Source organism: Psittacula echo, assembly GCF_963264785.1.
Source record: "Psittacula echo genome assembly, chromosome: Z".
NCBI lineage: Eukaryota > Metazoa > Chordata > Aves > Psittaciformes > Psittacidae > Psittacula > Psittacula echo.
The window spans coordinates 40,622,175-40,649,282 of record NC_137742.1 but is presented as its reverse complement, the minus strand read 5'-3'; the positions used below and the strand labels follow the sequence as shown (position 1 = coordinate 40,649,282).

General features: G+C 38.7%; 1 protein-coding gene across 2 annotated transcripts in view; it reads right to left on the bottom strand.

Moving 5' to 3' along the window:
* Positions 1–8,095: 8,095 nt before the first annotated feature.
* Positions 8,096–27,108, bottom strand: part of TRPM3 (transient receptor potential cation channel subfamily M member 3) — a gene marked incomplete at both ends in the record, with an annotated part of 379,891 nt that continues 360,878 nt past the window's right edge. For both annotated transcript variants that reach the window (XM_080637491.1, XM_080637492.1), the window contains 4 exons: positions 8,096–9,545; positions 18,844–18,976; positions 19,883–20,082; positions 20,625–20,775. In XM_080637491.1, coding sequence (XP_080493617.1) covers positions 8,096–9,545; positions 18,844–18,976; positions 19,883–20,082; positions 20,625–20,775 — 1,934 coding nt within the window. The remainder of the gene's footprint in view (positions 9,546–18,843; positions 18,977–19,882; positions 20,083–20,624; positions 20,776–27,108) is intronic.

The window sequence follows — 27,108 nt, the reverse complement described above, 5'->3', positions numbered from 1 at the left end:
TATTCCATTATAAACTGTTGTTGCTGTAAGTTGCTTGTATAAGTTATGATTTTCTGAAGGACATACTACAGTATTAGCAAAATAGATAGCATGGTAGAAATGGGTTGTTCTTACACTAATCCTATTACTAATTGCAGAGCTATGGTATAGTTCTTCAAACATCTATTTTGGAAAAAAGTGGGATGTAGCTGTATAGTTTGTGATGTGAATTTTAGAGTTCATTGCTTGTTCGTATTTTCCTATAAGTCATCTGTTCCCCATTCGCCATTTGCACACCCCTTGCCTGGTCCCTCTCCTTCCCGAATTACAATGCAGTTACTGCAGTAGCTGTGGGTTAGAATTCAGGTTTGCGATTAATATTTCTGAAATTTTTTTAAGAAAGTAATTTTTAAATCAGATTTGCTATTTTCTACTGGTATTTTCAGAAGACATTTTTTTTTTTTTTTTTTCCTAAAGACACGATTTTAGTTTCAGGATTTTCATTAGTGAATAGTGAAATGCTACACTGGTAGTTGAATTTTGTGTCATCTTTCAAAAACAGGAGAAAAAAGATTATGTGCTAAAATTTTCAGTAATGTCTTTAGAGTCTTGACATGTTATTTTTTCCAAGCTTGTTAAGAAAATTCTCATCTTGCACACTGAAAACAAAAACCACTGGAATATCTTGTATGGATAATTCTATCACCTGCACAGGCTGATTCAGTGGTGTACATGTGACTATTTAACATTTGGCTACATGTTTAAGTGAGGAAGGTGTAGCAAAAAGTTTCAGTTTTAGAAGGTGGTAGGAGCATATCAGTCTCTCCAACCATCTGTACAGTTGTCAAATTTCTTGTTTTGAAATCCAGGCTAACCAAGACAGTTTCTCTCATAGCTGTTCCTTTCACACCCATAATTCTCTATAACAGTAGCCTGCATCATCTGCAGTGGGATGTCTGCAACTGTTCATGGGCTACTATTGTTATTTCATGTAAACATACCACAGTAACCTTCTCTCAGATAATGCTTGTCATTATTGCCTCCCAAAAATATAACCCAAATATACGATATTTATGCCTGCAGTCAGTTGAAAATTTCAACATAATGAAATTGTGGTCTTTTATAAGGTCTTGGTTGTTCCAGAAATATAAATAGGATGAAATTCAGGCTTGATATGCAAATATAGTGAGGGTTGACATAACTGTAAATTCTTGCTGTATTCAGTCATGAGAATAATGACTGCCATAGTCAACATTAAATGGAGTTCTTTGCCATCATGCAATTATGAGATTAAAAGAGACTAAACCACTGCCCTTAAAAGCTGCAAGATTGCAGCTCATGGGAATTAAAATCAAAGCTGGTGATACTGCTTTTTTCCAGCACTTAGTCATTGGCTGAATTTAGGTGAAGTTTGTTACCTTAAAAGTCTCAGGGAGACCAGAAATACCGTGTTACCTGAAAAGAAACATAATGAAAACTGTCTGGCACAATTTTTTTTTTTTTTTTCTTAAAGCTTCAAAGATGGCACAGTCTTCACTAAATAGCACTCCCAGAGAATAGAGAAGATAAATTCTGACTGAGGAATTCAGCATTTCATTCTCAGAAATCTGAAATAAAAGAGTGCCTTTCTGAACCATTCCTCTCCTGAAGTGTGACGGATACGTGCAGAACTGTTCTGAGTATCTGAACAGTCTATTCAATTGGCTATTTGTTTCCTGTGTTTCTTTTACACTTAGCTAAAAGACATTATCACTGTGAAGGCTGATTTGTGGAGGCCGCAGATCCTGACCATGACTTATTTTTGTGTCAGTGCCTTTTGTTTCAGCATTTTGGTGAGGAAGTATCAGAGCTGGTTGTAGCTGCATGAAGAGAGAGAAGACAACTTCTTTCTTGAGGAACATGAGATACCAGTTCAGAGGAGGTTATAGGTACTAGCAGATTACTTGTTGCCCTCTGTTTTTAATGCACTTCTTTAGCTACAAGAACCAGCAATGACACCCATCTGGGGAGACTTGCCATACAAAGGGGCATGCTTTGTGGAAGCGATTTAGAGAGGATCTGCAGCCAATGCTTATGTTTTCCCCCTTGCTGGAATGGCAGCTACAAATAAAAGAAACTATTCCCTCCTTTTAAATGAGCACACTGAGAAGTATGTCTGTCTTGGCTCAAACTGGGGTCTAATATTGGCTGGAGTAAGGAAAATTTGCATGACACCTGCTCTTAGAGGTGGAAACGGTACAACACTCAAAATGTCTGTAAGCATAGTGCAAACCTTCTGGTTTTCTTTAAAGCTGAACTAAAGGTAGAACTAGAGCAGCTAGAGATCTTAGAGAAAAGCAGCTGCCATTGCATTGTTGCTTTGTTGCTTTGAAAGCAAGTGACCATAAATAAATGCTTCGGTAAGAACAGATGTTTTGAACTACATCTCTTTTTTTTTATTGCAAAACAATTGTTACAGAAATTTCAGAAAGTTCTGCTGCAGTAATTGCCAACTTCTGCTTTTAATTACGTATCTAAACACAGTCTAAAAGTGCATTGTGAATCCAGTAGACCTTTGGAAACAATCATTTTCCCTAGTGATATACATTTAGACAAATCATATTTGAAAAGCTTCATATTAGTAGGAATTTGTTTAAAATGACATTTTAATAATTTTTCTCCCTTTATAAATGATTGTTATACACTTATAAATGATAGCCCAAATAATAAATGATTAAATATATTAGTATAGTATATTGCAAACACTGTTCCAGACAGCAGCAGCAGCATATAGACTCTCCTCATGTACAACAACTGCAGTGGTGGAAAAAAGATACAACTTTAACATAATTTACTCTTCTGCAGGCTTAAATTTCATTTCACAGCCAATTCGCACTTCTGTCCCTTTCCCTCCCTACCAAATACTAAAATAAACAGGAGTTATCACTTCCCTGCAGCAGAAACAGCAGCAATTTCATAATCAAACATATTTTCCTAATAGCTTTTTGAAATAAGTACTGTGTGGCTCTACAAGAGATCTGAAAGCATAAAGCAAACATTAAAATATCAGAGACTGTTTCACAACCAGTCTGGCTCAATGGCTCAGTTATTAGACATCCACTTGATGATGATTTAGGATAATCTGTGTCATGACTCAAAGTAATATAGAGTTAGAAACACAGAATAAACCCATCCTCTGACAAAAGTTTGAGTACTCCATTGAAATCTGCAGTGGATTTTCTGCAGATTTGCACCAGCATCACTAAGACCATAATTGTAGTTGATCTCAGAAGAGAAGCCTGTGTGATCTTTAGTGTTCAACCTGTGATTGCCTAGAAAGCAGGATAACTTACTGGGATGCAGAAACTCAGTCCCTCCACATTCAACATTATGCTTCATGCTTTTATGACAATGTGTGGCAAGGCCAGTGAATAACATATAGAGGAATGAAGGGTTTTGTTAGGTAAGCAGACACCCTCAACACTTTTATTTATTTCTATCTATCCAGTTTGAATCGTGCTGTTATTTGAGGTGGATGAGGGAAAATTCATGCTAGGAAGCTTTCCCATTTCTTTTGAAGAGGAAATCTATACTTGGTATCTTTTAAGAGAACTGAAAATGTGGCCTTTGTTGAAACAGTTGTGCATATTTGTGCAAAAATGCAAATATACTGTTATCTTTTAAGCAGGGGAGAGACATCACAACTACTTGAGTATTCCTAGGGAAATCCAGGAATGACCAGCTCACATCTTCCCTTCTGGTGATTATCAGATCCTCTGAAGTATGTAACGTGAGCAACATAACAAAACATTTATGCTTGTTTTGAAAATTTGCACCATGCGTTTACAGTGAATTTTGTTTCACTGTCTCCTCTAAGCTAATACTTTTGACAACTTTTCCTCTCAGGACAGATACTTAGTTGCTCCAACTGCAGTCATTGGACTAAGGCTGTGTGCTGCTACCAGCACTTCTTTTGAGCAGGTATTTGTGTATTTGCATTTTCCATGCACTGGCAGTTCCTATGAAACGAATCATTTTCTTCTCATACAAAAAATACACCTAAGATATTTATCCCCTGACAAAAGGCTATCCATTCCACAAAAGGTACAAATCAGCTTTGTTTGTTTTTTTCTTTTTTTTTTTTTTAACCAAAAACTTATAAACAGAAAAAAAAAAAAAAAAAAAAAAAGCAATCTACATCTGGAACCCAGAGGGATTTCCTTATGTGGATGAATGGACGTTTTGGTTTTTAATTATATTTTCAAATTATCCCCTCACTGCCATTTGTTAACTGGCACTTGTGCTAAGAACAATAATGTAGCACCTTATCTCTTCCAAAAAAAGAGAGCCAAATGTCTGAGCACTGCTGTAGGTTAGCATTTTGTGTTGAGTATTTCAATTTCATTAAATACAATTGTAATTTAAAAAGAATAAAAAAAATCACTTACTTTGCTAAAGATCAAATATAATGGAAATAATGTAAACATCCAAAAGCTTGAATTCATTCCTAACTGGATTCATCTTTACAGGCAGGCAATAGCAAAGTGTTAAGTCTCATAGTAGTCCAAAGAAACTCATGGAACAATGCATGCATTTTCATTGACACAAAAGAATACTGGACTGTAAGGAAGAGAAACTACTTCAGTCATATCGCACTGTTATTGTGAAAGAATAATGTGCTATAATCCAATACCTAGGACAAGTGTATACCCCAACTGCAGAATAGCATCACTTAAACTGGAAACAACAGAACAGATTACTATAGGAAAATATTTATAAAATATCGTACAACGCTTCCTCAGTTGACCAACATATGTAAACAAAGAGCTAAATTCAGTTGAGATTCAAAATATTATTAAAGTTCATTTATAATCTTTTGCATAACATGCCAGTTCATCTTTCACACTATCACAACTCACCTGTCACAGCCCACAGTGGCTCATTAGAGGTTTATACATCAGCTCACACAGACATTTAAGTGGAGCTATACAGAGAAATGTGTGAAACAAACCAAGCACGCACTGTGACCAGAAATGCATATTCCGTATGTAAGCTAATAATTGGATAGTGGAACTTAATGCGCGATGCAACATGTGCTATTTTATTGAATGTTACAGATCTACAAACAAGACCTCATAATGTGATATTAAAACTGTCCTGTAACGTTCACTAATAGTACCACATGTCACAACTATACTGGTTTATATATGGGAGTTATGTATATATGTGTGTGTATATATATATATATATTTCATAAGCTATCCTTTGATACAGAATATGTCATATGGCACATGCTATAGCTACATGACGATGGATGGTACGACTTCTACTTTCACTAGATGGTTGTAATGTTGGGTGTGGGAAATCTGGTCCCATTGCAAGGAATGGGTGTTTAACGAACAAATTCAAAAAGGACCAGTTTAATGCAAGTTGTAAAAACCAGGTGAAGATAAAATAACCTAACATCCATCATAATATATACTATAGACACCACATTGTAGAATAAATGGGAAACATTCAGGAGCAGTAGTGTTCCGACATCTTGCAATCACACTTCTAACATCTGATTTTACATTTTATATATAATGGCAAATTTTAAGAGGTAAATAAAGTGTCCTGTTTCATTTTACCTGGAATGTGTGCTCCAGATCAATAAAGTGCTGTATCCTGAACAGCTTGTGGGTTTGGCAAATTCCTTTACCTTGATAAACTAAGCAATGAAATCTACCCCAGAGGACAGCCCTAAACCTTGAACTAATTCACTACGCATTGCTGAGGAATTTCTACTGAATCTGAAGTTCCTGTAGAGTCGGCCAGTATTATGGTGATGGTGGAAGAGTCCATGAACAGTTTCAGCAGACATTCGTAAAAGTAACAAAGAAAACAAAGTGAGAATATCCCCCTCTACTCACCAAGGATAGACATATTTGGAGAAGCCTTAGGAGAAGGCTGCTATCAAAAGTTGGCACATCTGAAGCAGATTGTTAAACACAAGTTCCTTTGCCCTAAGGCGTTTTGCTATTGTTCAACAATCAGCCTGTCACAAGCATGCTTCATAATGCACAGAAAGGTTTCTGACCTTTCTCAGTGTTGCCATGTGACTGCAATGCTGCACATGGATGGCAAGGCAATTGCATAAACACGGTGTCTTGGTGGAGTTAAGCTCATTGAAAGCCTGATCAAATAGAAGAAAGCACGGAACACGTTGGTGCAGGAAGCATGAAACACATTGTGCTTAAAGTCCCCATGCTGCATTTCTTTATTTCCTTAACTTTCCAATGTAGTGATTCAGTAACTAAACATTTTCAGCTTCTTTGCCTCTTTTCTTGAGGCTGATAATTATTTTCATGTTTGGGTTTGTTGCCTTTCAGACTTAGCTCTCATATGGTGCTCAAAGTCTCCAAGGGCGAGCTCCCAGTTAGAAAATATCAGCCTGCATTTTCAAAGCTGCGTTAGAGATTTAGAAGATAATTTCCATTTAAATAATGGGAAGTATGTACTCCAATCACATGCTCATTTTTAATAACAAAAAGAAGTTGGCTCTACACACATGCTGGTCTGTGTAGAGATGTTTTAATTTTTAATAGCATCAGCTTCAGCTCTTTACAAGCTTAGAAGTTGTGATGTTACAAAGGATGTGAAATTTTGATCCAGTTGCAGTTTAATGCTTTTCCACCCTTTTCCTGTCTTCTGCATACCCTTCCACCTGTGACCACTGTGGCATCTTCTCATGAGAAATTTGAAATTCTGGTTGACATTATGGACCCTTGGAACACATATGGGGTCAATGGAATTACGACTATCTTCAGTCACAAGCCAAACCTAGATAGACTTCAGCCTACTAAAATGCACATTGTGTAGTATGCTGCTGAATGGTGGAATCCTAGTCTCAACAGACGGCTTTTGCTCTTTACAGACACGTACAGTTTCACTTTGATCCTTTAACTTACCTTAAAAGCATATACACTTTTTAGTGCTATCTAGTTCTCTGCCAAGAACATTCTCGCTTAAGCAACTTCAGTCTAATTGCATTAATCTGGACTGAGGCTGTTTGATATATCTTGTACACTTTGGAATGTTCAATTATGGACATGTTATCACAAAAAAAAAAAAAAAAAGGTGTATATTTTTAAGAACAATTTAAGTGAATGATGAGAAAAATTGGCAGCTCAAACAGAACAGCAAGAAGAGCCTGGTAGAAGCCTGGTGGACAAATCTCCCCAGTTTGTATACCTAATGAAAATGGAGCAGTGAGAACCTGACAATATTACAGTGCTTTGCTCTGATCACCCTGTTCTTACTGTTCCATCAAATCCTTTAATGAGACAACATACTGATAACAAATGTGGTTAAAAAAATAAATATATACTATTCCACTTACTTACATTCATCCTGAGCTTGCTCAGCTGCACTAGAATCTAGAATGCCTGTTTTATACAGGATATCACCTGATATTTTAACATAAATCCTTCCTCCATTTGTTGCAGTACAAAAGACATTTCATTTCCCTTTCTGCTCTTGAAAATACAAACTTTTTGTGGCACAAGAAGTTGATACAAAAAGAGACAAGTGAACGTTATGGTTGTTATCTTGTTCATTTTTCTTCATCTCCAGAAGAAGTGGAATGCAAGGGATTTGGGAGACTTTAGGTTTGTTTGCTGCCATTTACTACAGAAATAAATGCTTTTCATCAGCCATCACAACAGTGAAACAGATGAAAAAGAAGTTGTGATTGAAGTTTAGAACATCTGACTTGTACATGTCTTTTGCCAGTTAATTCCTGAATCCTGAAAACTTTAATAATGATCAAAGATCTTAGGATGCTTTCTAATAAAACGCAGATTTCTGAACCTACTAATTTATTTCTTGTGACTTCATAAAGGGGCTTGTTATTACTGCTGTTTACTGAAAACTCTGTACAGCTTTAATCCCTCCCTTCTTCCTTAAGTGCAAATGTCAACTGGGTCAAGATGCAGTAACTCAGTGGGCGATGCTGAGACCAACAAAGTGCTCTCTTGACCAGTGCCTAATGCCAACTGGAGTTGGCAGAGTGACAAAAGGTTTCTTTTATGTTTTGCTAAGAAAGATGGACTGGAGAGCAGGTGACCCTTGGACTGCTGGTGAGCTTTGTCTAGGCCTAGCTGTGCTTGCTTTCAAAGCTGCGGAAGGCTCCCATTCTTGACAGTCTCCTCATGGACAGGTTGTCCCCCCTGCTCTCTGGTCTTGAGGACTTACTCCTCTGGAAAGGGTTTCGCAGGCCTGTTGCATTTCGCTGTCTGTCAAGTTTGTCACTGATAGAGTAACTCTTCCGTGTGTGCTGTGCATATAACATGTTGGACTCCTCTGCAGAGTAGCTGTTGGCCCGCTCTATTTTAGGAATTGGAATGCTGTTGGGCAGAGCTTTTGTAGCATTGCCATCTTGAGGAGATAAGGGGATTCCCTTCTTGTCTTTGGCCTCAATATCCTCATGATCAGAACTCGGGTGGCTTAGTTCAGCTTCTCTCTCTGGGTGGCAACATCCCAAGTCCTCCACTTTGCCTCCGAGACTTCCAGGAAAACTGTCCCTCTCTGCGATGGCCTGGGGAGCACTCACACACCTTGTGTCAATGCAGTCCGTAATACTTGTGTACTCTGCGGTCTTGACTGGGACACCAAGGCTGCTGAAGTAGCTCCGAGATGGAGAGAACATAAAACTGTGAGATTTCACAATTGGTGTTTCTTCTAGAATAAATGGAGTTGTAGCCAGATAACGACTGCTTTTAGATCGCTCTAAAGCATGATACAATGGAGGGTCTGAATCCCAGGGGATTTGACAATCTGTGATATGTGAATAGTCTGAAGAAAATGCTCTTGTTTCTACTCCAGAGGTTTCCTCACAATCAAGACTCCTGCCAGAGATTTTTTCGCCAGGTGTACTGCTAATGTACGCACTATTAGCCAAAATGGAAGAGGCTATGTGAGCCTGCAGAGCTGCATCTCCGGTACCAAGAATATTTATGGAGCTGTCGAGAGGCTCTGTGTCAGAATGCATCTCATCCATGGCAGAAACATAGATGTCAATACAAGACGAAGGCCTTCTGGAGTCTGGGGCAATTGACAAAGTGCTGGTAGGAGCTAAAGGAATCTTTCCTTCTTTTGCTATCGAGTGGGAACTGATAGCTCGATGCAGGCTTGGAGACCTTTCCTTAAAAATGCTTTCAAACTTTTCCAGCCCACACTTGTCCTTCATGTTTGTTGCATAGAAAGAGTGGCTTCGCATGCGGGGTGTGATGGTAGGAGATGTTGGGGACATGGATTCCTCTCCAGTGGGATCTATGCTTTCTTGAAGCTTGTAAGTATTTCCTTCCTGACTATTGAAGCTACTCTGCCTCACAATGTAGGCTGCATCAGTACAGTCAGATGAGGTCCTGGATCGTATCTTGGTTGTCTCACCCCTTTCTATGCCAGTCAGTTTTTCTAGGGCGATCACCATTCGTCCCATCATATCTTCCAGCTGAGCAAGCCTAATGTCAACAGTCTGCAGAGAGGCCTTCATGCAGTGCTCTCGCTCATTTACTTCTTCCAGTCGCATGGCCATGTTCTCTACCCTTAAAAAAAAGAAGAATTAAACATGTTTATTTCTATAAAGCAGTGAAGTTCAGCTAATAGGACACCAAAAGAGACAAGAACAAATAGGTCTTAAAATTCAAAGCCAGTCTCCACTACTTTATCTGCTTCAAAACCCTGCTAAAAAAGGTTAAGCAAATAAATACTGCTTGCTCAGGGAACTGTTCCAGTGGGTTAAACCAAGGGTCTCTGCTGTGTAATGTAAGGGGAAATTTGGGTGTGCTGATGACACCAAGCTGTGTGGCTCGGTTGATATGCTGGAGGGAAGGGATGCCATCCAGAGGGACCTTGGCGTGCTTGAGAGGTGGCCAATGCCAAGCTCATGAAGTTTAACCATGCCAAGGGCAAGGTCCTACACCTGGGTCAGGGCAATCCCAGGCACAGCTACAGGTTGGGCAGAGAAGAGATTCTCAGCAGCCCTGCAAGGGCCTTGGTCAGTGAGAAACTTAACATGAGCTGGCTCCAGTGTGTGCTTGCAGCCCAGAAACCAACTGTATCTTGGGCTGCATCAAAAGGAGAGTGACCAGCAGGTTGAAGGAGGTGATCCTGCTCCTCTACTCTGCTCTTGTGAGACCTCACTTGGAGTATTGTGTGCAGTTCTGGTGCTCTCAGAATAAGAAGGACATGGAGCTGTTGGAGCAACTTCAGAGGAGGGCCACAAGGATGATCATGGGATTGGAGCACCTCCTGTATGAAGACAGGCTGAGAAAGTTGGGGCTGTTCGGCCTGGAGAAGAGAAGGCTGCGTGGAGACCTCATAAGCAGCCTTCCAGTATCTGAAGGGGGCCTATAAGGATGCTGGGGGTGGACTGTTCCTTAGGGACTGTAGTGACAGGACAAGGGGTAACGGGTTCAAACTTAAACAGGGGAAGTTTAGATTGGATATAAGGAAGAAGTTCTTCACTGTGAGGATAGTGAGGCACTGGAGTGGGTTGCCCAAAGAAGTAGTAAATGCTCCATCCCTGGCAGTATTCAAGGCCAGGACGGACAGAGCCTTGGGTGACATGGTTTAGTGTGAGGTGTCCCTGCCCATGGCAGGGTCTTGGAACTAGATGATTTTAAGGTCCTTTCCAACCCTAACCGTTCTATGATTCTATGATCTTACTATCATTTAGGCACCAGTCTAACTCTTGTTCTACCAACCTCTCCAACACAACAGATTAATGTTATTGCAAGCACAGGATATAATTCCATAGTTTATATATGGAAAACAGTTGAATTTTCCCTCATGTTATTAGTTATCTGAGCTGCTATTTGATTCTATGATTCTATCCCAGAGACTGTGTTATTACAGAAACATTACTATGATTTGCTGCCTCTTTGCTGCCAAAACTTCTAATTAGGTTGTTATGAATGAATAACACTTAGAGCAGACACCACATGACGTCCCAAGTTGTGCCACAGGCAGGATCACCACAGCTACTTGCAGAACTAAATAATGTAATGAAAGTGGTCAAAGTGCCACAGAAGGTAGGTAACATCCCATTTTTTTTTTTTTATGGTGTTTGCCCCATGGTAAAACATAGCTAGCGCTATGTGGACCTAAGAAGATAATTTCTTTGTTCTCTGATTAATCTTTAGCTCATCTATATATACATATGAGCTCATATATATATATATATATATAAAAATAAAAAGTATCAGGTATTATATTGAATGTAGGTAATATCAAGTAAAGTATGCATAAAAACTGCAGGGAGGAAGTTCTGATCCAACCATACACAGCCTAGATAAGGTACACACGCAAAAATTGCTCCATTAGTGTGATTGTGCTTTGTGTAGTCTGTGTCAATAGGTTAGGGATTGACATGATGGCTTTTAAAGTTACTTGTTAGCTACCTATTCAAACATATAAAAAAAAAGGTTAAAGTATTAATAGGCAATAATTTCATGTGTGACCCTAATTTAAACTTCAGTATACCTGATCTACACTATTGGTCTGTCTCATTTTAAAACTATTTTTGACTTTAAGGTGAATTTCGTACTAATTCATACTGATGGCTTTCAACCATTTCAATTTTCTGGTTTCTAAAACATCTCTACTAAGGGCTTTCTATGGTGTCCCCTAATTTTACACAGTGAAAATGTCTTTAGCACATACGAAATTTCTTCTTGTAATTATTTTCTCTGACTGTAGTTCCTATGGCAGGCCAGGGGCCTCCATTATCTGCCAAAATAGTATTAAAAGCAACACATTTATATAGTTATCTTTGTGTGATTTTTAAGGTTACAATTCTGGTTTTCCCATTCCTGTAGACACTGAAAAATGAACAGAGAAATAACAGACACCAAACGGCAGGATTTCTACACTTTTCTGTTCACAAGTCTCTTACTTTCTGCCTGTTGGTGCAACTCATACTCAAATATTAATAGGCACATTGTCAATCATAGCCAGGGTTTCTGGTGTGATAAGTATCATCTTCTACTAATGATAGTTGAATTTCCACAAGGACAACTGACTTGGCACTGGCAACACCATAAACACTCTTTCTTGCCCAAAAGGAAACCAGATTTTAGCAATGAATGAGTATTGGGCAGCATTTATGCCTTGTTAATTAATGCACAGATATTCAGCTGGTGAAACACTAAGGTCTGACTGCCTCATGGTAATGAGCAACAGCAAGCTGCCTGTGCAAGAAAGAAGCGGGAGGAGTGTGACATCGCTCCCTACAGCAAGTCTCACATTCCTGTGAAATATAGGCTTTCTCTGTTGAAGATCATGAGTTTTGAAAGCACAAGCACAGCAAATCCAGTGCAAAGAAGTAACTGTATTGCCGTCATCAGACTTCAATAGAAGAATGATCAAGTAATTACATCTAAGAAATAAACAAGCAGTTTCAAAGAATCTCATTCTACTCATTATGGCGGGGGGGTGGAACTTGATGATCTTAAGATCCTTTCCAACCCTAACTGTTCTATGATTTTATGATTCTATGATCTTGCTATCATTTAGGCACCAGTCTAACTCTTGTTCTACCAACTTCTCCAACACAACTGATTAATATTATTGCAAGCACAGGATATAATTCCATAGTTTATATATGGAAAGCAGTTGAATTTTCCCTCATGCTATTAGTTATCTGAGCTGCTATTTTATTGAAAACAATTATAATTTTGAAATATCTATCAGCTAGTAATTGAGTGCCTCACACACACATTCATATTCTGTAACAACTGTTCCAAGGTGACGAAGAGATGCAACATCACGATTTTAGGGTTGTCAGTCCTATGGAACAATTTGAGAAACTTCCTGGTTTTTACTTGAGAATGCTCAGCTTATGACCAAAAAGAAACATTTGCCCAGCTAAAGCTACCCAAGAACTGGAATGAATTTATAACATTCTGTCATTCTGTGAAGGTAACAAGCTAACTGAACATTCTTTTCTTTTTCTTTATTTATTTTTTTTTCTTTGAGAGATGTATGCAAGTGAAATAATTCTTAATACAAACATAGCCAGCTGAATCATTGCGCTTGGTTGCATATCTGGTATCTGGAATATGAGTACAACTGTCCATAGTGAGATAAGTCTTGCATACTGCATTCACATGAGGGTTGTGCAATGCTACTGAATGCAACTAATGCATCCCAAGAAGAACCTAGAGTCATACCTTGCAGGTACACATCATGTATTTTTTCTGCCTTCCCTGAACATGATCTATTAGCTACTGACGAAGGCATAGAGTGTAAAACTGGTGGTATTGCTGGCCAAGATGAAGAGAAGCTTCTGAGTTACATTTTCTGTTGGTTGCTGTGGAATTATCACAGATGTTAGTGCATTGATAGTTGTGGGATATTTATGTAGAAACCCAACAAGGTAGGGATAGTGCAGTCTGGGTTCAGAAACCAGAGTTACAAAGAAATGTGCATAGATAACTGAAAAGTACATAAATGTATTTACAGTGGAGGGACCCTGACTGTAATATTACTCATGAAGAGAAAGCCTGAGTGATGATGATCTCCAAAACCAAAGCTACTAGCTGAATTTAGTTATTTTTTTGTTATATATATTGCATATGGCCACTCTCAGGCCTTTTAACTAATATTTATACCTTTAACTAGTTTAACTAATTATATTAATTTAATGTTCAGTTCAATCATTCATCACACAGAACAGCGCCACGCTCTGGCAGTAATCCTACTACAAACATCATAAAATCACATCAGCCAAACACTGCGGACATAAAAGAATATGCTCTGGAGAAATACAATCATAATCTGGTCCTCAAAAACTTTTAATATGTAAAATCTTTTATTTTCCCATATTTTTTTATTATCTTGCACTCAGTGAATAGACAGCTAGAGCTGTATTTCTTTCAGCAACAATTTTGAAATACAATCCCATTTCAAAATAAAAATGACCAAGTTTTCTTTGCGCTTTTTGCCCCATGTGTGTTGGAGACAGTATAAAACTTTTGGTAAATCTCACAATATCCATGTATGATGCCTCCATTGCACCTGTGCTTTTCCTTACAGCAATATTTACCCAATGTATGAGAAGGCCCAAGCCATCCTAACAGATGGGAATGAAAACAGAAAAAGAGGAGGCTACATGTAAAATATGCATTAAATGTGTTGTCCTGAAGCTCAAAAATTTCTAATAGTGAAACAAGCCAGGTTATCTGAAGACAATATTCAGTAACCAGGAAATAAATAAAAGGCCATAACTGGGAAGCTGGCAAAGATTTTATATTACTTTTGATGAGCCTTTTTAATTATGGTTTGGGAGATGATAGCTTTTGCTGGCATTCATTTTGGTTATATTTAACTTTTGCAGGTCAGGTCATCAATAATGTAACTGAAATAATGATTTAATTGGAGTAAGCCACTCTTTTCCGCAGTAGACCAATTAACTGAATGCTAGTTCACAAGTCTCTTTTGTGAACCTATGTCTATTTTTAAGGTATGATTTGTACTTCAAAATCCTTTTCAGCTGCTGCAAAGACTGTAGACAATGAAAGTCACTTACAAAGGTATCCATCCGCTTGTTATAAGTTTCTGTACGATGGTTTGATTTAAAGAAACTGCTGACAGCAGTTCTCAAGCCTGTAACAGACCACTGGTACTTTGCCTGACATCTTTTGGTAAAGCACTGCTGATGCAAGTGGTCAGCCAATTTTCTCAGATGTAGTGGTTTCTGCAGGCTAAGAACATTGGGTTGTCCTCGCTGCTGTCCCATGTGGAGCCTAAGACCACTTAACTCTGTGACCACAGAGAGATGCCGCTGGATTCACAGACCTTTCCTGCTGTCACTCTGCATATGTGGCCAGGCCTAGCAGGCTCAGTAACGGCCCTTTTACCAACCCAGATCTATTTCTGTGCACTTCAGCATGCCATCTCTGAACTCAAGATAATAACTATGTCTTAATTCACATGGATGCTGTTAGTGTAATTGCACTGCAAACTATGAAGTGTTAGGGTGCTGTAGTAATGAACACCATATAGTACCAAAGATGACATAATAACATCTACTCCAGCCAGATTATCTGCTTTTTAAATACTGTTAGGACGTGATTCTGCTCCCTTTGGAACCAACAAGAGGTTTTGCATTGGGTTTGAAAGAGTCAAGACCTGTCCATGTAGATAAAATACTTTCTGAAGAGATTGTTTTAGTGGCTTCATGCCAGATCAAGAGAAAAAAATGCAGTACTTTTTGATCAAATTACGCATGCCTGTGTGCTGGTCAAAATATGCCACCGAAAACTTCATGGTGATTAAAAAGGAAGGCTCTCCAGGAAAAGTTATGATTTGTCTGCTGCAATCAAGTGAATTTGTCCAACTTTGTTTTCCTCATGGGTCTCCAGGAGATTCAGCAAGATTTGTCTAACCTTATAAATGCAATTAGAGAAAGACCTACAGCTTTGTACTGCTTTGTGTTTTTCTGACTAGTCAATCACTTCATCTGATGTGTATCACTAACGTGCAGCTAATTCCATGTGCTTATGCCAGATTCTAGTTAGTGAGCTACTCCACCAAGTTACTACCTGGAGTCAGGGAAAGATAAACGTCAAGCATGCTTTCTGATGTCAAATGTCATTTCATGCTTTTAACTTCAGAATGTGAAAGGATCAGGTAAAAGAGAGATTCTGTATGGTGACACCAAATCCGGACACCTTGGTGGTATTCTTTTTTAGAAAAGTAAGATGATTGCTGAATCAAAAAGGGGGCCCCACTGGATGTCAGGGTGAAAGTAGGAACTGAAACTTCTTGTAGGTGAGTCAGACAAGGTGCTGTGGTCCTGACACAGCACAGCCACTGACCGCTTAGCTGAAATTGTACGTTTATACCCAAGCCAATGCAGCAAGAAATTGGGATGTCCTGCTGTTTTCCTGAGCTCCTAACCTATTTCTGGGCCCTACCTAGGCTGAGCCTCAGAGCAAGGCTGTCTTCCCATCTCCCATTTCCCTTCCAGCGCTAGCCCTTATACTCCCTCTTCCAGGAGTACCATGTTTTGCACCTATGATATGCAGCTGTTCTTTCTCCAATCAGGACTGGGGCACTCTGATAAATCCAGCTCTAAGCAGGAGCTGCTCAATCAATAGATGAGCATATCAGAGACACATGGAGGGAAGGCAGTGAGCAGTCCAGGTGCAGGTGCAGGTATGTCAAACAGGGATTGTCCAGCCATTCCTTCTTGATCCTGTGTCCTGCACCTTCCTGCAAATGGGATTTCTTCAAGCAGAACTTCACTCACATTTGTGGGGCTTTCTGGTTTGATTTGACACTGTGTAAAGCTGAGTTAATTGGATAGATGACTAAACTGATATCTCACCGCATTGTGCTTGGTGCTTGGTCTACTACTACAGGCTAATGACTGGACATTGGAAGAGGAACTGTAGTCTTGCATCTTCTCTGTTTTCTTTATATCTTGTTAATCACACAAAGATGTATTTACCCAGAAACTATAAAGTGTAAATCTGGATTTTAAATATCTGAATGTTCCACAGGCTAAAAAAAAAAAAAAAAAAGAAAAAAGTTTGACGTTTTAGATTAAGAACACTTCAAGGAAATCTTCCCTGGCCATAACTGCAGGCAAAATGAGAGACTTGGGCATCTAGTTTTTAAAACGTGTGTTATTTAGGATACTTAGGTATCTCTGATTTCTCAAGCATCTTTTAAAGTATTCCTCAGATCTTGGATGTATTTGAACTTACCTTATGCAGGAAAGCATTGCAGTTGGTTTGGCAAGGAAATAAGAGAGCTATTATGAGTTGAGAAACTGCGTTCACCTGGGATTTAATTGCTGCAAGTACTAGTAGTGTGCTTGGGTCTGGGAGTGGCCCCAGTACCTCATGGGGTTGCTGCTCTTGTCTCCCTTACACAGCTGGGGCCTACTGGTTTTCACATTACACTGCTGACTGAGGTAAATGGATTTTCAAAGAACTACTTCTCTGTACGGCTCAGGTGCTTGTCTTCATTTAGGATTCATAATCTTGAACTCTCTTCTGGAATGAGGTACTTTAGGCTATTCATTTAAAATAGAGATAAGGGCTCTTTTCCTATAAAGTGGGTCCAGCACATAGTGAAGAGACAGACTGGACTTCAAGGACTTAGAGCACTTCCGAAATGCGAAGGTTTCAGCTGGATCACTTCTTATTTACAGAGGCTTCAAACGTGCCTCTTTTTTCCATGGCCACCAAAAGGAAAGCTATGGCCAAACAGAGATTTGAACCTGCATCGATGATTTTCAGGTTAGTTCTCTGATCACTGGACTATGAGAACATAAGAAAAAAAGGCAGTCAGTTGAACCACCAACCAATTTAGCCCATGACCTTGCTTTGAAGCACATGTAATTCTTCCCCCCTTGTATTCTCCAGTCTCTAAACATTTACTGCTCAGGAAACTTCATGGACTCAATATGATCTTGGTGTATTTTGCAGTCCTTATTGTTCTTTTTCCCATAAACTTGCCTAGTCTCTGTTTGAACCCACGTGTACTTTTAGCTGACATCATCAGCTTCTTTTAGACCTTAGCAGCTTTCAAGAATTTGCTCTGTTCCACTACTTACTGCATGGAAAAATCACCAGTTCTGGTTTATTTTGAACCTGGGATCCGGCTAGATCAATCTGTTGCTGCCCTATATCTTGCTCTGGGAGAGACAGCAAACAATTGATTTCTACTCATCCTCTCCTTGCACTCGCAATTATACAGACCTCTATAATTTCATTCTTCATTTGTCTCTTCCAGACCAACCAGACCTGAATTACTTGGCAATTCTTTAAGAGGAAGCCACTCCATGGCTTACCATATTTCCCCTCTATTATCCTTCTCTAAAGTATGTATTTTGGGAGTGCTGTTTTCAGTAATGCAGATAATTAAACGATTTTATATCTATTAATCCTGTTCTGGGATAGATTTCTTTCAAAACCAAATTAAGAAGGTGTTTCCTTGCCTAGAGAAAACATGTCTTAGGCATAGCTGCATCAGGAGCAATGTTAGAAGGCTGTGTATAAGGAGAAAAGTGTTACATCTGTGTAATCAATTACAATGACAACTCACCTGACCTCTATATTCAGCTTATTGTGGAGTACTCAGGCAATGGACTATTCAGTGGCTCATAAATTTTTTTTAATATCTGACAAGATATTGCCCTAAAATATTTATTGGTAACAGCACTATGAATCAAACAACAAACTCTGACCTCAAAATTTAACTCTGTTGCTCAGCTGCCGTGCGATGAGAGCATATAAGCACCACAGCAGATTAACAGATTTATGAATTTCTAGGACTGATCAATTTGAAGACTAGCAGCTTCCACTAAATTAAGATATTATCCTTGTCCTCTATGCATTTCATTGCTGCAAGTGAAATATCTATTTCCTTTTAAATTAATGGCAGGATCCCTATAGCTTTCAATGAAACAAACATATTTAGCAAAGCTATCCTGAAACAAGACTGAATGGCTAGTAGGTCAGTGCTGAAGCCATAGTTTTAATTTAGGAACTCTCATTTACCCTCCCACTGTGTTCTGACCACTTGTGCCCCTCAGGTTGTGCTTTAAGAACTGAAATGTAAGGGTAATTTGTGTTTCTCACTATGTATGTCAGTTGTGTTCTAATACAATTGGAAAGATTTATGTTTTCAAAACTTTGAGGAACATTGGAATATTTGCTTTAGCACAAAAGAAAAAAAAATAAAAGAAACTCACCATTTATCATTCTACTTTTTAGTTAAGATATTAAAAATACCTCATATGTTTCCCTTTCAAGAAGAAGAAAGGTGAGAATGGCAACAGAAACACGTTTCCAGATCAACTTATAGAGAAAAAACAGAAAAGTGCACCTTTCTGAAGTGACACGGATTCTTTCATCATTGGAGGAATTGAATCTGTCATCCTTTTCTCTAAAATATTCTTCTATGCACTGCTCTTCAAAATCATGGACTTTTTTCAGTTCATCCTCAGTTATGAAAAGTTCTGTGGAAACAATGGGAAAACGTGAATTTGGCAAAGAAATTGACACATGAAATTCTTCTTATTGTGGAATTCATGGGATAAACTTTCAAAAGCAGGGTTCAAATTTATCTGGCATTTTAATTTAATTATCTGCTGGTATGAAAGCAGATAGATACAGCTAATTGCACTTGCATCTCCAGTGCTATCACATGCCTCCAGCTTTCTCCTCTCAGAAAAGTGGACTGTGGCATGGCTAATATTGGGAAGAGATACATATCTCTAAGCTCTCTGCCTCTGGCATGTGCATTGGTGGAGGTGGAGATCTTCTACTTTGAAGAACTAGATAAGAGAATAGGAGAGAAAGTGTTATCAAAATAATCTGTCAGGGTTTCCATCATGTCTACGGGAGTTCATATTAAAAGTGACTGGAAAAACTACTCCTCCAGTTTGAGTCAGTGTCAAGGAGAGAACATGTGTCTACAAAGTAATTACTTCTCTCCATCTCTCAGATTATCCAGGCAAAAAGTGTTTTGGGCAGAAGTATGTGCTGTTTGCTCAGAAAGTAGAATGCATTCTTCGTGTTTTCTGAAGTAAAACTGAGATCTGGAAGTGCAATGGACTGACGGTTAGAATAATTCCAGCAATAACAGACTTCTAGGAACAGCAAAACAAACCATGTTCCTTTGAAGGAACAAAGGGGAGAACAATCCCAAAAAATCCCAGAAAAACGTAGTCTCATTAATACTTGAGGAGAACTAAAGATTTGGCAATGCAGGTAAAACTGATTCAGGTAAGATTTTTGCAGTTAAAAGTAGTTTTCTGCTGGAAAGGTTATCAGTGTGCTGGACTTAGCCTTTATTCATGTCAAACACTACATACTACCAAGGGCACTAGAAAGTGCCACTCTGTAAATTGTCTAAGGCTTACTTAATCCATAGTCTTTCTCATCCGGGTCACTTTCATGCTTCCGCCATCTGCAGCAGAGGTGTTGAAATATCATAGTCATATGGCTGAAAATGATCAGAGGCGGTGGGAGAACAGGTCTTTCGTGAAATGTCATGATTAGCTGATACCTTTGAAACTTCCATACTTGATTGGAAATGGACTTGACTTCAAAAAATGTATTGCTAGAAGACAAAAGAAGGAAAACAACAATCAGATTGAAATGGTTTTGGGTACTTTGCCAAAGCTGATATGACAGCACCTTATCTAGACATACTTCATTATTAGTGGTAAATGCCTTGCAAAAAGAGGATCAAAAGAAAGGAGTAAGTTTGTGCTTCAGTAAATCACAGTGGCAATCAGTCGTTTCGAAGTATCTTATCACTGTATGTCTGCTCTGCCCAATCACTGAGTCTTACAACAACTGAATGAGACAGGAAAGTATTTTTATTCTTGTTTTTCCTATTAGGAGTGATTGATGCTACAACTGAACTTTTAACTATTTTGGCTTCCCTGCCATGATTCCCATGGAGTGTCTGTTGTTGGAAATGAGACAATGTGAAGAACTTGGCATTTTCCTCTATACCTGAAGACAAGCTACTCCCTCTGTCCCTCTCACCCTCACATCCTCTGAAAATGGGTCTTAGCCAGTCTTCAGTTTAGCAGCCTTCTTAGGCTTTGGGTAACGTGCGTCCCCCCAAGTCTGTATTTGCAGTATATCACTCACTTGAAAACAGCAATAAGCAGGTTCACCAAAAGGATGTTTGCGACCAAGAGGTAACAGGCCATGATGGCAGGAACAATCCATGCTCCTGTCTTGCAGGGAGGTAGCTGGATTATTTTGCCATCTTCTCTGGTTTCATTTTGACCACAAGGAGCTGGGAACGAGATGCAAAATGGGAATGAATCTTATTTTTTCAGTGCATTTTACAGAAATATTTAGATATATATAAAGGTTTGCCAGCCAAAGCAATTATCTTCCAAATAATAATTACATTGATGCTCGCCTCCAAGAAGTCTGCACCTGGTATTACAGATTTTACAAGCTACAGTTCTTGTTATTGTGTGCTATTTGCCATGAATATCAAGATATTCCCCTCAGAAACTGCAGCAGACATGCCTGGTGTGAGCAAGCTGTCTGGTTGCATACAGCTAAAATATCATGGTATTCTGGTAGTAATTAGTGGCTGTGCAAATAAAATGGTCAAAACGTTTAGTCCTGGAGAAACCTTATGTATTTTTTTTTTTAATTGGTGACAGTTCTTTTTTTGATTGATATAAAAATGTGATAAATAGCGTAAGGATGTGATAATGTGATAAACAGCATAAGGAAAAAGAAGGAGATGAAAGTAAATTGAAAAGGAGACATTAATTACTGCGTGCACTGCCCTCAGCCCCTCTGGGACATACTCATAATGACCCTCTGCTATTAAGGACTTTTGACTGCATGCCTAGAAACAGTGGGGGAGATTATCAAGTCTTTACTGTAACAGGTAAAGGGACATGTAGGCAGCAGAGTTGCCACCTGTTTCTTCCCCAAATGCTTCGGAACCAAAACGTTCTTAGTGTTAATGTTGCAGAAGTGAAGCAAGGGGAGAAAAAACATTGTTAAATCGTTGCTTTGATTATTTTTTACATGCCTTCATGTGTTGTGGTGGGTGACGTTCATATGCAAGCGTTGGTTTAGTTTATGTTTTCCTAGCCTCAGTACTACTCATCCTAAACACCTCTGTAATCAGCTTTTCAAGCAAAGAATTGAAGCAGCAACTTACATATACAAACCATCTTAGTAAATATTGCACCGCACTACAGCTAGCTTCCCCTCTTCTCCATCAAAAAGAAGTTTTAACTGAGGGATTTTCAAAGTGCTCAGTACTGGCTCCATTCCTGCTGGTATCAGTGAGAGTTTCCCACTGATTTCACAGACAACAAAGTTTGCCAATGCCCTGTGTTTTGTAAAATTCCATCTTAAGTCATCAAATCCATGATTTCCAATACCAACTACTACTTTTTCTCAGACAGGTCTTTCTAAACTTGGTTCACAACTCAACTTTTACAAGCAGCTCTGTTATGTCTGGACCCGTGGCATCATTAGTCCTTCTTACTTACAAAAAAACATTTTATTGCTTTAACAGGCTGGAGATACGCAATTCTTTATTTCTCAGAAAACATCACCTTGCAGATTGTTTTACGTTAGTGTTAATTTCATGCTTCCTATGCTGCTGCAAACAGCAGTTTCATTTGGACATTCAAAATGCCATCTTTGAGTGGCTGTGAGTATGGGGCTTATGTGCACTTAGCCTCCACCCAGCAGAAACCAGGACATCCGATACTTCTTGGTATCAGCACTCAAGTGCAAGACTTACATTTCTGCGGAAACACTAACATGCTCACATGTTGATTCAGAGCTACAAAGTCCAACACAACACAGTACCAAAACCCATCATGATTTCACCAGTAACAGAAAAATCATGTATCAGTTGATGAAACCTGTTGTCCTTTTGTGTGCTGAAGAGCAGAATAAATAATGGTGAGATGCAAAAAAGAAGAAATCAGTGAAGAACATATTTTAAACCTTAGATCAATGAGATCAAAAACTCAGCTCAAAGCCTGGTTACAATTACGTTATCCAACTTTTTTATATTGACAAAAGAGAATTTGATCTGAAAAGTAAAAATCAGCCTTGATATTTACCAAGACAAAAATAACTTCTCCAGCTTTATTTGCCTACAACAGAGCATTAAGAATACCATTAATGTACCCCTGTTGTTTTATTCCACACAGTTATGGCCAAATTAGACTCCCTACAACAAAAAAAAAATCACCCTGCCAATCCAAGTATGTAGAGTCACAGGCACATATCATTTCCCTGCTTTGGTACGATGGAGTAGTTTGCTTTCTCCCTGTCTGGGTGCCAACATGACGGCCAGCTATGGATCTCAGAATTTGGACAACAGCACTTGCTGTTTGCTAATGAGCAAAACAGGACAGTGCATAAATATGATCTGGTAATCAGTGCAAGTTGTATTATTCACCCCTACAGTACTGTCACTTGAGCTTCACTCCCCAGCAGGACTCCACTGTGTCAGGTTCCCATTTGATTAGTCAGGGATCCAGGGCTCCCTTCGTGGAAATGCTATGCTTTCCATAAAGCCAAAGCTTGCTGTGTGCTGTGCCTCATCCCTGAGGGATCTGCACCTGTCTTTCATGTCTAACATTGTTTGACCATTTTAATCATGTTTGGAGAAATTAAGTAATTTTTGTAGTATGTTCAGTAACATACTCTAATAACAAACTTTTCCAAAGGTTTTCAAAGCACAATTTCAACATGTACAAAACCATACTAATCTTTTTACATTACAGCCTTGCTTTAACAAAAAACACATAGAGCACTTAATTCCAGTGAAATGTTTTGCTGAAGCAAATTCTGTCCATGCAACTATATGTCTATTTCAGGTAACTGAAAATCCCATTCAGCCTGATACCTACAGGCCATTGGATAAATGTTGCACTTTATGTCCTGAACTCAGGCTTTAGAAAGAAAGAAATGGCTCTAGTTTTAATTTCAATTAGATGCATTCATTTAACTCAGCTTTCAAATATTGCATCCTGACATCTGTGGATGAACATATTTTCTGCATCTCTTGTTTCCTTTTTCACAGTCTCCTCCTATGCTTATTTTTCCTTCCTGGCTCCCATTTACAGTTTCCTGTATGGGCCTTTCCTGCTACATACCTAACCCTTCCTCTTTCCTGGCCAGCAAATAGTTGCAAAGCACACATCAATAACCCATGCCGCTGTGTGTTTCAAGCCTAAAGCGGCAGCAGTACTCAGGAAGAATTTGTCTCCCTGCTATAATTACTGCCATGACATGAACACTGTTCATTTTTACTGTTTATTGGGTGGAGGGTTTGGGAAACAATGCTTGCAAATTCTGCATCATGACTCTTCCCCCAGCTTCATCCTTCCAAAGTAGTTGTGGGAAGTAATGTAGAGAGGAAGTGCATAATTGAACAGCTTTGTTTCCAAATAGCTTTCTGACTTTGATGAAGCATCTCACATAAAAATGGATAGTTGAATCTAGATGATCTTAAGGTCCTTTCCAACCCTAACCATTCTATTATTCTATGATACCACTTTTACAATACAAGATGATTTGTTTGAGATGACACAAAACTGCAGAATGGGTTCACAAGATCACAGTTCTAAAGAATAAGGAAACCAATTTGTGTGCATAGTAACTAACAAACCAACACATCTTTTATTTTTTTTTTTTTGAAAAGAAAATGGGTACAAGACCACATAGAAATTACATCCCTTATAGGAAGCTCCAGCGGAGACATGAAAAGCATCAGACCTCTAAAATCATACAGAATTTAAATTAAAATTTTCATTCATATGAAGAAACCTTCAATAACTTTAATAAATAAATAAATCTATCAGACAAAGAAATTTAGACTTTTTTTAAAGTATTTTGTAGTAGTTATATTTCCATCTTCAGTTTATTGGATATTTAAAGTCTGTGTATAATAGTCTCTTATCCTCTGAAACAATTGCATTCTGGTTACTTGGCATTCCTCCAATACAAAGGGAAGAGAAGGAGGCCCCATCTTTTCTCTTAAACTATGTAGGCTTTTCCAAAAAGGGAGTAGGCCCAGGCAACAAACACAACTCAGACTGATCTTCAGATTCCAGAAGACATTTGAAGTACTACAGCTGGAAAGAAAATCCAGATGCAAACCTAACATGTAAGACACAAGGCAAATCTGAAAAACAGCCCAAACCAAAAAACCCAAACCCATGTTTGGCTAATAGTACTCTCAGTTGCTTTGCCTTCTTAATATAGGAAAATGCTAGGTCTGCTGCTGATTTCCTCCTCAGTGGCATCTATCTACATTTTTTACCAAGGAAACTCACTCCCTGAATAATCCTTTCCTCTTTAGTATTTCTTATATACTTCTGCATCCATAGTATTCTGGAAGCACAGGTAAGATGAAAACAAAGTTCTCTGCATGTGGTAACTATGTTGTAATTATTTTTATTTTTGCTAAAATTGCCAGCGATAGTGCCAAAGAAAGTGGAGTGAACTGAGGGAGACATTTTATAGCGTTAGTGGATTTCCTTCTGGACAGGTGTTCACTAAAGCAGCTAAGTGGCTGGCTGCTGTCCCATGGACCCCATTGGGCAGCACAAGGCTCAGCTGCATTAGCAAAGGGAACCTAAAAGTGAGACAGCTGCATATACCACCACCGGTTCCCTGACCTGGATCGCCCTTCCTCTCCCAGCTAACAGTGGATAATAATATATCTTCATTCAACTACATAATTGATGCTAGTCTAATTTTTTCAATTTATCAAGCTCTTATTATTATTCCTTTCCTGAAATATACTTAATGTTTCATTTCCCAACCTTTAAATAATTCATAAATTTGATTAGCTTACTGCCTCCTTTTAATTCTCCAGTCTAAGCCTTTATTTGAATCCCAAGAATCCCTAACTAAGATTTTCAAGGCCCAGTTCAAAACTCAATAGCCCAGTGTGGCTTTAGTCATTAATGATGTTTCACATGGACTGGTATTTTGACTGGTTGCACTTTTCTATGAAGTAGCTTAACTAATCCCTGAACTTCAGATGCTTCCAAAGGCTGTTTCAGGTGATTACTAAAACTTCCTGAAGATCCAACATGGTATATGTAATATTCTGTCACCGTCAGATCAGCTACAAAGAATTAGCTGAATAGCTGGATATAGCTGAAAGAACAATATGGCCTAATAAATCTTTGTTGTGCCTTCACAGTATCACAGTATGTTAGAGATTGGAAGGGACCTCAAAAGATCATCTAGTCCAATCCCCCTGCCAGAGCAGGAACACTTAGATAAGGTTACATAGGAATGTGTCCAGGTGGGTTTTGAATGTCTCCAGAGAAGGAGACTCCACAACCCCCCTGGGCAGCCTGTTCCAGTGTTCTGTCACCCTCACTGAGAAGAAGTTTCTTCTCAAGTTTAAGTGGAACCTCTTGTGTTCCAGTTTATACCCATTACCCCTTGTCCTATCGTTTGCCATTGTTTATAGACCACATACTGCTCACTTCCTGCTCAAAGATCTAGAGGAAGACCATTACGATTGCACTGTGATAGTAAAGTCTGTCTTTTCTAATTTCCAATTCCTGAAGCCCCTATGGTGCTGAGCTATGGACTTCATGGGTAGCAGGGACTGAAAGAACACCAGGAACCTAGAATGTCTCCATCGTGAGTGGCAGCTGCTGTTCCATGTGTTACTGTGGCTCCCCCCCAACACTATTTTAGGCACTGCAAAGTGCATACTCAGAGGTTCTTGCTTCTCAGAAGCTTCATCCAAGAATTGCTTCAGCTGGCCATTCTAGTTTCGAATCCTTTTTTAAAACCCCCCTGCTTTTTATGACTAGATTTTCAGAAAGTGCTGGCTCCGCCTGTGACGAACTATTAGTTCCTCTGAGAGGAACAACTTTGAGACTGTTTTTGCTCTTTTTGTTGAATTTTTCTGAAAATTTGAACACAGTTCTGAAAGTTTTGCCTGCTTTCCCCTTCCTTCCCTATCAACAATTGGTTGATAGGAATTTGTAGGAATGTAGTCTTTATGTACATCACTGATAATAAATGACAACACTGAATAGTGTATTCATAATCCCAGAAGTGAGTATTAATTGTCCCCACTTTTGAGTTGAAGATGAGATCACATGTCAATAGGACACTAATGCACATTACAGTTAACATATGTATTTAAAAATTGAAATGAATACAGAAATTATGTGTTAAAAATGTAAATGTATATGAAAGCCTTATTTTAGAGAGAGGCATTTAGCTAGTGTTTTAGCAGTGCAGTGTGTTGAAACAAAAATCAAGAGTAGACCCACTGGATGAACAGGTTGCCAGCTAATGAGATGAATCCAGACTCTGTATCTGGTCAGCCTTAATGGCATACTCCACAAATCAACAGAAAATGAAACAAGCAAACAAACAAACAGTAAGCTAGAAATTTTAGAGTGCATACTTTTTTTGTACATTTCTCAACAGCAGGATATTCTCCAAAATCGTGGCACAAATGTATATGCACTTTCAAGATTAGCATTTTTGCTGAATCCCAAACTTGCAGATAATGTGGCAATATTAAACACATTAATGAAACCCACAAAGAAACACTTTTGGTTTACTAAAATAATAGTAATAATAGTAA